Source organism: Centroberyx gerrardi, chromosome 14 (assembly GCF_048128805.1).
Source record: "Centroberyx gerrardi isolate f3 chromosome 14, fCenGer3.hap1.cur.20231027, whole genome shotgun sequence".
NCBI classification, from domain to species: domain Eukaryota; kingdom Metazoa; phylum Chordata; class Actinopteri; order Beryciformes; family Berycidae; genus Centroberyx; species Centroberyx gerrardi.
The window spans coordinates 1,681,780-1,693,929 of NC_136010.1; the positions used below are offsets into that span (position 1 = coordinate 1,681,780).

Consider the following 12,150-nt stretch of genomic DNA (forward strand, 5'->3'; position numbering starts at 1 on the left):
GTGTGTGTGTGTGTGTGACAGTCTCTGGTTGGCTGCCAAGTGTGACATCATCATCCCTCGCCCCACGTGGACGAGAGATTAACAGGAGTGGCCTGTAATCTTTTAATCCTGTTGACCAGCCTTACTCCTCTTTTCCTCTCCTCCTCAGTGGTGAATGAAAGAGGTTTTCAATAGTGAACAGGAGAACATTCAATAGTGTTTATAGGTTCATTTCAATAGTAGTAGTAGTATATGGGGGGTTCGGTTTTGTCTGTAAGCGTAACACATTTCATCAGTGTTTATATGAGTGTTTCAGTAGTGTATTGAATGTGTTCGCATCACATGGATGTGAGAGTTCAAATGTGTGTATGAACGAGCTGAAGTTTGACTCGTGTCCTGTACGGCTCCTCGAACACCGTGGTTGCATTGTATAAAATGTTTGAAGGTCTGGACTGTCTGGACCGAGTCTGGGCCGAGTCTGGGCCGAGTCTGGACCGAGTCTGGGCCGAGTCTGGACCGAGTCTGGACCGAGTCTGGGCCGAGTCTGGACCGAGTCTGGGCCGAGTCTGGGCCGAGTCTGGACCGAGTCTGGACCGAGTCTGGACCGGTGTTAATGGACCGCTGAGCCTCTGTGTTTCAGCTGAAGTGACTGGACCTCAGTCATGTTGAGTCATGTTTAGCAGAGTGAGCTAATCATTCTATTCAGGTATGTAGGCCAGCCAATCCGCACCGGCTTCCAGAGGAAGCTAGGCTAAGATTAGCTAGCTAGCTAAGCTAAGCTAAACTAAGCTAGCGTTTGGCAGAAAGTGTCGGCTGCTGTTACCGCGGCGTTTGGCAGACGGACGTGCAGAGAAACCTTGTTGGCTGACAGTCTTCTACCTGCAGAGAGGAACAGGGGAACATCTGTGGTTTCATGTATTTTCATGGTTTCCAACACAGCGCCTGCCTGAACCCTTCAGCAAGGCAGCTGAACCCCGACTGCCCCGCTGCTGCTCAGTCTGTTCATCAGCAGGATAGAAACATTTCCTACAGTCAGATGTCAATAATTGCAGTCAATTAGAAGAGGAAGAATTTTATTTATATATATATATACTGTAAGTGCTTTACAAAAAGACATAAAACTAGGACTATTAAAACTTTGGAAACATGTTTAACGGTAAATAGAAAGTCAGCAAGATCAAAAACATGACATGAAATTCTATAAAAGTGCACAGCAAAAACACCAGAAACAAAGAGGCAAAATTAGAGACACGAGGTTTCTGCAGAACTGTTAATGCTAAAGAAATCAGTTTGTCATCAATTTTGAGAGTTTTCCTCATTCCTGTTGCTGTTAATTTCTTCTTATTTAGCCTTTCCCCCGGCTGACCCTGGGTCAGCAGCGCGGTGCTTAACTCCATCCAGACAGTTCACTGTTTCTGCTGCAGAAAACACAGAAGAGGCTTCTGCTGCTTTCCATTGGAAGTTGGAAGTCAGTAGTTCTGAGTTGGAATTACAGACTTCTGATCTAAATGTGTTCCAGTGAGTCTTCAAGGGAAACATGGACCCAACAGCCTCTGCCCATTAATGTTAACGTTAGCTATCTGACAACGTCTAGTAACGTTAGCAGGATAGTTCATACAGCAAAGACTTCTATCTAGTAACGAAGTCACTGAATTACGTTACATATGGAAACTACAAAGTTGTTTCAACACGTTTTCATAACATAAAAACTACATATCAAGTAAAGTCAAGTTTTATGACGTACAGATTGATGCTGTGACGTCAGCTGTGTTTATGTCGGAGAACTCGGGCAGAATGAATCTTGCCCGAATTTCCCACTGGGAATTCCGACTTGAACGACCGCTCTGTTGCACTTGAACGCAGCATTCTAACCATCAGCCATTCATTTTTTAAATTAAATAATTTTACAAAGACCTTCAATTAAAGTAATAACCGGCAGCATTTTCATATAAATAAAGATGAGCTGAAGTTGAAGGTTTCCATTTCACGTGAAACTGCTTCCTGTTTCTGGTCGTGTCTTTCCTGCTGGGAGACACTTCTCTCTCACTTTCTCGTGCACAAAGCTTCTTATTTTCTTATGAAATTTCAGGAGAGCAGGCTGCAATCCAGCCGTGTTTCCTTTAGTCTCCGCAAGACTCGCAGTGCTGAAGTCCACATCGGGAAGCTGCAGGTCTGAAGCGGTTCCTTGACTTGCAGCGTAATTAACAGTTACTGACCAGCAGCCTGTCAGGTGATGATAAACAGACTGACAGCAGTTTTTATTGTTTTCTCCTCAGTGCCGCAGCCATTAAGAGATTCAGGTCAGTCAGGTCCGTCTCTCTCCAGCTGCAGCAGGTCGCAGCTCGTCCAATTCATACGAGGAAATAAAAGTTTTATTATTAGTCAAAATTTAACCTGACCTACTAACCTTAGCTGCCTCAACCTGAAGCCGGCCCTACTGTGTGTGTTTCTGAGCCTGTTTTCAGTCCGGTGTGTTTGGTTCAGTCCGGTGTGTTTGGTTCAGTCCGGTGTGTTCTGTGTGTTTGGTTCAGTCCGGTGTGTTTGGTGTGTTTGGTTCAGTCCGGTGTGTTTGGTTCAGTCCGGTGTGTTCTGTGTGTTTGGTTCAGTCCGGTGTGTTCTGTGTGTTTGGTTCAGTCCGGTGTGTTTGGTTCAGTCCGGTGTGTTCTGTGTGTTTGGTTCAGTCCGGTGTGTTTGGTGTGTTTGGTGTGTTTGGTTCAGTCCGGTGTGTTTGGTGTGTTTGGTTCAGTCCGGTGTGTTTGGTTCAGTCCGGTGTGTTTGGTTCAGTCCGGTGTGTTTGGTTCAGTCCGGTGTGTTCTGTGTGTTTGGTTCAGTCTGGTGTGTTTGGTTCAGTCCGGTGTGTTTGGTGTGTTTGGTTCAGTCCGGTGTGTTTGGTTCAGTCCGGTGTGTTTGGTGTGTTTGGTTCAGTCCGGTGTGTTTGGTTCAGTCCGGTGTGTTTGGTTCAGTCCGGTGTGTTTGGTGTGTTTGGTTCAGTCTGGTGTGTTTGGTTCAGTCCGGTGTGTTTGGTTCAGTCCGGTGTGTTTGGTGTGTTTGGTTCAGTCTGGTGTGTTTGGTTCAGTCCGGTGTGTTTGGTTCAGTCCGGTGTGTTTGGTTCAGTCCGGTGTGTTTGGTTCAGTCCGGTGTGTTTGGTGTGTTTGGTTCAGTCTGGTGTGTTTGGTTCAGTCCGGTGTGTTTGGTGTGTTTGGTTCAGTCCGGTGTGTTTGGTTCAGTCCGGTGTGTTTGGTTCACTCTGGTGTGTTTGGTTCAGTCTGGTGTGTTTGGTGTGTTTGGTTCAGTCTGGTGTGTTTGGTGTGTTTGGTTCAGTCCGGTGTGTTTGGTTCACTCTGGTGTGTTTGGTTCAGTCCGGTGTGTTTGGTTCACTCTGGTGTGTTTGGTTCAGTCCGGTGTGTTTGGTTCAGTCCGGTGTGTTTGGTGTGTTTGGTTCACTCTGGTGTGTTTGGTTCAGTCCGGTGTGTTTGGTTCACTCTGGTGTGTTTGGTTCAGTCCGGTGTGTTTGGTTCAGTCCGGTGTGTTTGGTGTGTTTGGTTCAGTCCGGTGTGTTTGGTTCAGTCTGGTGTGTTTGGTTCAGTCCGGTGTGTTTGGTTCAGTCTGGTGTGTTTGGTTCAGTCTGGTGTGTTTGGTGTGTTTGGTTCAGTCTGGTGTGTTTGGTTCACTCTGGTGTGTTTGGTTCAGTCCGGTGTGTTTGGTGTGTTTGGTTCAGTCCGGTGTGTTTGGTTCAGTCTGGTGTGTTTGGTGTGTTTGGTTCAGTCTGGTGTGTTTGGTTCACTCTGGTGTGTTTGGTTCAGTCCGGTGTGTTTGGTGTGTTTGGTTCAGTCCGGTGTGTTTGGTTCAGTCCGGTGTGTTTGGTTCACTCTGGTGTGTTTGGTTCAGTCCGGTGTGTTTGGTTCAGTCCGGTGTGTTTGGTTCACTCTGGTGTGTTTGGTTCAGTCCGGTGTGTTTGGTTCAGTCCGGTGTGTTTGGTGTGTTTGGTTCAGTCCGGTGTGTTTGGTTCAGTCCGGTGTGTTTGGTTCAGTCCGGTGTGTTTGGTTCAGTCCGGTGTGTTTGGTGTGTTTGGTTCAGTCTGGTGTGTTTGGTTCAGTCCGGTGTGTTTGGTGTGTTTGGTTCAGTCCGGTGTGTTTGGTTCAGTCCGGTGTGTTTGGTTCACTCTGGTGTGTTTGGTTCAGTCTGGTGTGTTTGGTGTGTTTGGTTCAGTCTGGTGTGTTTGGTGTGTTTGGTTCAGTCCGGTGTGTTTGGTTCACTCTGGTGTGTTTGGTTCAGTCCGGTGTGTTTGGTTCACTCTGGTGTGTTTGGTTCAGTCCGGTGTGTTTGGTTCAGTCCGGTGTGTTTGGTGTGTTTGGTTCAGTCCGGTGTGTTTGGTTCAGTCTGGTGTGTTTGGTTCAGTCCGGTGTGTTTGGTGTGTTTGGTTCAGTCTGGTGTGTTTGGTTCACTCTGGTGTGTTTGGTTCAGTCCGGTGTGTTTGGTGTGTTTGGTTCAGTCCGGTGTGTTTGGTGTGTTTGGTTCAGTCTGGTGTGTTTGGTGTGTTTGGTTCAGTCTGGTGTGTTTGGTTCACTCTGGTGTGTTTGGTTCAGTCCGGTGTGTTTGGTGTGTTTGGTTCAGTCCGGTGTGTTTGGTTCAGTCCGGTGTGTTTGGTTCAGTCCGGTGTGTTTGGTGTGTTTGGTTCACTCTGGTGTGTTTGGTTCAGTCCGGTGTGTTTGGTTCAGTCCGGTGTGTTTGGTTCACTCTGGTGTGTTTGGTTCAGTCCGGTGTGTTTGGTGTGTTTGGTTCAGTCCGGTGTGTTTGGTTCAGTCCGGTGTGTTTGGTGTGTTTGGTTCAGTCCGGTGTGTTTGGTTCAGTCCAGGGTTTGGTTCAGTCTGGTGTGTTTGGTTCAGTCCGGTGTGTTTGGTGTGTTTGGTTCAGTCCGGTGTGTTTGGTGTGTTTGGTTCAGTCCGGTGTGTTTGGTGTGTTCTGTGTGTTTGAGGCGTGTCATCGCCAGGTGAGCCGTCTCGTTGTGGAAGCTCGTTAAAGCCATGTGAACAGTGAGAGCTCGTTAAGACCTGATGAGAAATCTCGTTAAATCCAGGTGTCGGTAGAGTATTGATCGGCTCGTTACAGCTGATGAGGATGAGGATGGTGGCTCTTCATCAGATGCGCTGGAATTAGCATTACGCTCTCTCTCTCATTTTCTGTTTTTCTCTTTCTTTCTCTTTAATCTCTCTTTAACACCCCCTCCTCCACCTCTTCGCACCCCCTCATGCCCCTTCACCCCTCCCCCCTTCTGCTCTGTCACTACTTAGCCCAGTGACTTACCCCGGCTTAGCCAGCTTAGCTAGCTAACTGTAGTGCTACAGCTTAGCAGGCTAACTGCAGCCGCGACTCTATTTCTGTAGCTTCAGTCTCACTTTCAACCCTGTGAACTGTGATCTGTGCTGCGTTCAGGTGACGCTGTGCTGCGTTCAGGTGACGCTGCGTTCTTTATTGCTTTATATCTCATATAGCCCAGGATGAAGCAGAAGTAAATATGTTATACATATTTAAACAATCTATAAACAGCTGTAAATATAAAAAATATGCAGTTAGACCCGCCTTAGAGCGTTAGAACCTCAATACATACAACAACAAAACCTTGTTAGGAAAAAAAAAAAATGTTCTAAATGTTGGGAGGGCGGAGTCACAGAGGGCGGAGTCACAGGGGGTGGAGTCACAGAGGGCGGAGTCACAGAGTGCAGAGTCACAGATGGTGGTGTCACAGGGGGCGGAGCCAAAGGTGGCAGAGTCACAGAAGGTGGAGTCACAGGGGGCGGAGTCACAGATGGTGGAGTCACAGGGGGCGGAGCCAAAGGTGGCAGAGTCACAGAGGGCGGAGTCACAGAGGGACGACTGAGTGTTCGATATGTTTGGCTGTAAAAGAAGAAGTCACATGTTTCATCACTTAGTTCATGTGTGTCAGTAGTCAGTGTGTGTTGGTGTGTGTTGGTGTGTGCTGCTGTGTGTTAGTGGTTGGTGTGTGTGTGTGTGTGTGTGTGTGTGTGTGTTGGTGTGTGCTGGTGTGTGTTAGTGGTTGGTGTGTGTGTGTGTGTGTGTTGGTGTGTGCTGGTGTGTGTTAGTGGTTGGTGTGTGTGTGTGTGTGTGTGTGTGTGTGTGTTGGTGTGTGCTGGTGTGTGTTAGTGGTTGGTGTGTATTCCTTGCTGCAGTGTTGTGGCTCTAGTAGAGTCTCTAATCCCATCAACACTGAGTTACTGTAGCGCTAACAGCATTACACCACTGATCTGTGTGTGTGTGTGTGTGTGTGTGTGTGTGTGAAGGGGATTTTTATTGAGCGGCTGAAATGGCCGCCCCTTCCCCTCCTTCTGTTCTTCTTCGCTTGTCCCGCACGCGTCCTGCTCATTATTTGTTTCTCTCTCTCTCTCCTTTCTCTCTCTCTGTCTCTCTCTCTCTCTCTCCTCTCTCTCTCTCTCTCTCTCTCTCTCTCTCTCTGGTCGTGACTCAGGCTGTGTGATGCTAAGCTAACATGTTACAGTGTGTATCACAGCAGGCTGCGCTAACCTGCGTAGCTTCATTCAAACCTGCGTCACTCAGAGCCCCTGTGTGTGTGTGTGTGTGTGTGTGTGTGTGTGTGTGTGTGTGTGTTGGCAGTCCCATACATCATCAGTAGCGGCTACATGATCTGTTTGTAAATGAGCCTCCTTCAATACAGAGAGAGAGGGAGAGAGAGAGAGAGAGTGTGTGTGTGTGTGTGTGTGTGTGTGTGTGTGTGTGTGTGTGTGTTGTATTTATCATGTAGCCTCTTGGCAACATCGCTGTTCTTGAAATGAATCTGTTAGCATTGTTCTATTCTAGTCTATCCAGTTCTGTGTTGACAGCAGTTGTATCTATTTGTTCTAGCTACTCTTTTTAATGTTTTCATATGGAGTCTCTCTCTCACTCTCTCTCTCTCTCTCTCTCTCTCTCTCTCTCTCTCTCTCTCTCTCTCTCTCTCTCTCTCCTTGTATAATAGCTCAGCATGTAGTAGCAGCCTCTGTTATGCAACGCCTGGCACTTTATATACACTACCTCCTTCTCTCCTTTCCTTCTCTCCTCTTCTCTCTCTCTCTCTCTCTCTCTCTTTCTCTGTCTCTCTCTCTCTCTCTCTCTCTCTCTCTCTCTCTCTCTCTCTCTCTCTCTCTCTCTCTCTGTCCTGAACTCAGTTTGATCTCTGTTTGATGCCAACCAGTTTCATTCATACCAGCTTCCACCGTGACCCACTTCCCCCCCGCTGTGTGTGTGTGTGTGTGTGGACCCCCCCTTTACCATGCCAGTTGACATACCAATGACAGAGAGAGCGAGAGAGAGAGAGAGGAGAGAGAGAGGAGAGAGAGAGAGAGAGAGAGGAGAGAGAGAGAGAGAGAGCATTCCTAATTATTCATCCATGTCCCTCGCCCCAGTTCAGAATCAGAGTGAAAGAAAAGAAAGAGTGAAGGAGAGAAAGAAATAGTTTTCTCATTCATTCATTCCTTCATTCATTCCTTCATTAGAGAGATAATAATAACTGTAAACCAGTTGCAGCTGTATAATAAGCTCCTCTATAACGCTTATTTATGTTTTACAAATCATTTGTTAATCATTTATTAAAGCTGAGTGAAGTAATCAAATTGAATACTACATCGTATTTAACTCAACATTTAATCATTCTGTATTTTGGATCATTATTATGACTCTTATTACTCTTTGATTGATTAAGCAATATGACACGAGAGGGAGTGCTGTTGTGCTGTATATCAGCACTCATGGAATGCTTCTCGTCCAATCAAATCGCGCGCCCGGAACTAACTGTTGTATAATTGAATTTATTTGATGATCCTCCATCCGTTACAGAAAGAGAAAGAAAGAAAGAAAAAAACAGGAAGTATTCTTCCCCTCCGACCTCTTTACTTAGAAATAGAGAGGATGAAAGAGAGACAAAGGAGGGGAGAGAGAGAAGAATATTTCCACTCCTTCCCTCCTTTTCTTCCTTCTTTCCTTCCTTCATTTTCACCCTGCAGCCTGTTCAGTGAGAGAAAGAGAGGATAAAACATTAAGAGAGAGAAAAAAAGACAAAGACAAGTGAAGCGATAGAGAGATTCTCTTGTCCTTCATCCATGTCCAGATAGAGAGGGAAGAAAGAGAGGGAGAGAGAGAGAGAGAGAGAGTCATGTTGAGTTATATAATCCTCCATCATCAGGCTGCTGAATTAAACATGAGACGTGAATCAAACCTCAGTCTGACTGATTAAAGGAGCGGGAGACGTTGAGCGGAACGTCCCTTTAACTTCTCTACAGACACTAAACTCTCAGGTTTTTAGCAGAATCTTTTGATTTTACACTTAAAATCCCCTGAACTGAACTGACATTCCTCCTCCCTCCTGGTAAACAGAGGATCTTTAGCGGTGACATCACACTGCACCAGGAGGAGGAAATGAAAACTCCAACCAATCAAACGTCACAGATTTTTGGACAGTCCCGCCCCTCTGCCCCTCCCATCCAATAAAACTGCCTTTCTCTCCCTAACTGATCTCCCATTGGTTTAGACTTTTGAATGATCCCTCCCTCCCTGTGTTATGTCCCAAATTAATGTTTTATTCTATTCAATTCTACTGTATTCTATTGATTTCTGTTCTATTCTGTTCCACCCTGACACCTGTCCGTCCGGTTCTCCGGGTGTCTTCCTTATCCCCTACGTACTGATTGTGTTTGCCAATGCTATTCTATTCTATTCTATTCTATTCTATTCTATTCTGTTTTATTCTATCATAGTATATTGTATTCTATTGATTTCTCGTGTATTCTGTTCCATCCTGACACCTGTCTGTCCGCCTGGAGAGCCGGATAGACATGCTGATCATGTTTGTCTATTGTATTCTATTGATTTCTATTGATTTCTATTGATGTCTCTTGATGTCTCTTGTGTCCTGCTGTGTTCCAGGAGTCTTCCTGATCCCCTACATGCTGATCGTGTTTGTTGGAGGAATCCCCATCTTCTTCCTGGAGATCGCTCTCGGTCAGTTCATGAAGGCCGGCAGCATCAACGTCTGGAACATCGCTCCGCTCTTTAAAGGTGCAGTCCGCAGAAAATACTGCAGTTCATTACATCGCTGCTGTAACCTTGTAACTCTGACCTGGTGATTTTCAAGTTTTAACATCAGCTGAAACGGATGGAAAAAGGGACGGAAATTGATTTTTGATTGAGAAAATGCTGCAACTCTTAATGTGATGAAATCTGTTAAAAACGCGTTTGATTTCCTCTGAAACACGTGGCAGGCAGGCTGAAACAAAGCTGCTGTGAGCTGAGGGTCAGCAGGGAGAGCCAGGCAGTGAGGCCGGCAGGTTGAGGGTTCGACTCCCGGCAGCTCAGGCAGAACTGCTCAACTTCAGAATAACTGATCTCCAAACATTCTGCTGTTTGGAAAGTTTGGGATCAATAGGTTCACAGTACTTCCTGATACAATGGACCTTTTCCTAATTTAATAGCAGAGCAAAACTTTAAATGATTGTATCTTTTTTTATTCAAAACATACTTGTACAGAGATTAAGATTCAGAAAATTGCTGTTGTGTAAAAACCGATGAAGTGCAGTTACAGCCTTTTTACAGCAATTTAATCCAAGGTTTTCTCCTTTATTACCTCTGCCAAGGAGGTTTGTCAGCAGGAAATCTGCTATGAATGAAACCTATGAATGGATTTCCATGGTATTTGGTGGACAGAACAGCTGTGAACCAGGGAACAACTGATTAGATTTTGCTGGTGATCTGGACCTTGAATTTCCTCCATTAGACGATTCTAATTTTTTAGCCTGAACAATGAAACTAACTTGATTCCAAATCCTAAGGGATGTTTGCAGGTCCAGGAAATAAATGTAACTTAAAACTTAACGGACAGAAATGATGTGTTCGGGTGTAACAGCAAGTTGGAGAATTGTTGAGAATTGTCCAGTGTTGCTGGAGGTTTGTGCTCTGAGTGTTTTCTGCTTTTTGGTTACAAACCTGATGTTTCGTCCCTCAGACAGAGCTCAGCCAGAGCTTTCCAGTGATGTATAATACTCATTGTCGGCCAAAATGTCACTGACGTCTCTTTCATACCAAAACCCTTGAAATCTTCGTTAAGCTGATGTTGCCAGGCAACAAACACGAATCCATCCAGTCAGCAGTTTAGACGAGTTTGAGTCCGACAGACAGGAGAGTGAAACACACACTGATCCTGCTCAGTCCTGGAAAACTACCAGCTCCAACCTCTGGCTTATCACCGCTGATAACACACACACACACACACACACACACGCACACGATAAAATATGTTCCTTTTATGCCACATGATACTTTTATATCTTTATTAGCTTAACTATACAGACAAATACACACGCACACACACACACACACACACACACACACACTACTAAAGGTGTTACCTTTACACCTAACCACATGACTTGTTGTGACCTTACTGTTGGGCTGGAGACCAAAACAAATCTCTGGAAGTTTCTTTAACCTTTAGCAGACTGAGCTCCTCTGCTTCACATTCAGACTGACTGATCTTCAGACTGAGCGTCCGTCTGGTTCCACTCCATCATCCAGTGAGATTTCCTCCTCGTTAGCCGTTTTCTGTGTGGGGGGGTTGATTTTCCCCAAACCGATCACTAGTGACCGACGTATCTGAACCGATCACTAGTGACTGAGTCTGAACCGATCACTAGTGACTGAGTCTGAACCGATCACTAGTGACTGACGTATCTGAACCGATCACTATTGACCGACGTATCTGAACCGATCACTAGTGACTGAGTCTGAACCGATCACTAGTGACCGACGTATCTGAACCGATCACTAGCGACTGAGTCTGAACCGATCACTATTGACCAACGTATCTGAACCGATCACTAGTGACCGACGTATCTGAACCGATCACTAGTGACCGACGTATCTGAACCGATCACTAGTGACCGACGTATCTGAACCGATCACTATTGACCGACGTATCTGAACCGATCACTAGTGACCGACGTATCTGAGCCGATCACTAGTGACCGACGTATCTGAGCCGATCACTAGTGACTGACGTATCGGCCGCTCTGATGTCACTTCAGTCACATGATGCTGCAGCCAGTCAGCCTCTACATTTACCAACTGACCCAAGAATGTCATCCATTTTTGACAAAAATATCGTCTTTGCAAAGACAATCTGTTGGTTAAGGAGGTGATTTCAACAAATCCTACTATAAAATGAGGAAAACTCTGTCCTTCTGTCTGTCTGTCTGCATCCAATTTGCTCCTCAATGGGTCGGCCGATCAATCTGAAACTGCACATGGGCATCGAGCATTGGCATAGGCAGGGACTGACGAAGCCGATTTTTCCATTTTCCCAAATTTACGCTGTTTATGCGCATTTTTGGCAAGTCTGCGCGGAGTTGTGGCGCGCGCATCCCCGGGTACGGACTAGTCTATTCTGAAACGCCAATGAAAAACCTTCGCATGAACGGTTCAAACTTTAGTCCCTCCCACAAAGGCTCTGATTGGCTTGATCGTTTCTCGGAGCGAGAACAAGCCGTTGACGAGGGAAACAGCAGACTCTCTGAATCGCTCCACAACATCTGAGGAGTGGAGGGAGGAGATTCAGGAGTCTGGAACCAGGATACCTTCATACAGTTCTAACATGTTCAGACTGGGAGCGGCCCAGTACAGCCAGTCTGCTGCTGCTGGACAACAACAACAGCTCAACAACATTATAATCAGTGTCAAAGGTCAGAGGTCACAGCACCCAGTCACTGGTCATGTCTGAATTCTTCATACTAGAACACTACATACTGACTGTCTGCAGTTTTTTGTCAGTATGGAATTGCAGTATGTGAAACACATCTGTATAAAAACTACATCGACCGTACGGATCCTGTAGCTGCCACATGGCCGTTTCTGTCCCACAGTTCTTTGCGCCAACTCGTTCCCATGGAAACGACCCGTTCGGCAGAAATTTTCCGAACAAACATGGTGGACAGTAAAGCGGGAGCCAGCGCCAGCAAATTCCAGTGTATTTGAAGGCAACAGCTAAACTCCGACACAGACGATGGACTCCCAGCAGCCACCTGCTTTCTTCTTCTGGTGCTATGAACAATTTCCACTGTGTTGAGAAAGTCGGCCAGTATACTGTATGTAGTACAACAGTATGCTGCAGCA

The 12,150-nt window shown here is 46.0% G+C and overlaps 2 protein-coding genes across 2 annotated transcripts in view; both read left to right on the plus strand.

Moving 5' to 3' along the window:
* Nucleotides 1-12,150, plus strand: part of uxt (ubiquitously-expressed, prefoldin-like chaperone) — a 363,866-nt gene that overhangs the window by 200,173 nt on the left and 151,543 nt on the right. The gene's annotated exons all lie outside the window — the stretch shown is intronic.
* slc6a8 (solute carrier family 6 member 8) overlaps nucleotides 1-12,150 on the plus strand; it is a 51,749-nt gene that overhangs the window by 11,604 nt on the left and 27,995 nt on the right. Inside the window, exon 2 of the mRNA XM_078288177.1 lies at nucleotides 8,914-9,045. Within this exon, the coding sequence (XP_078144303.1) occupies nucleotides 8,914-9,045 (132 nt within the window). The remainder of the gene's footprint in view (nucleotides 1-8,913; nucleotides 9,046-12,150) is intronic.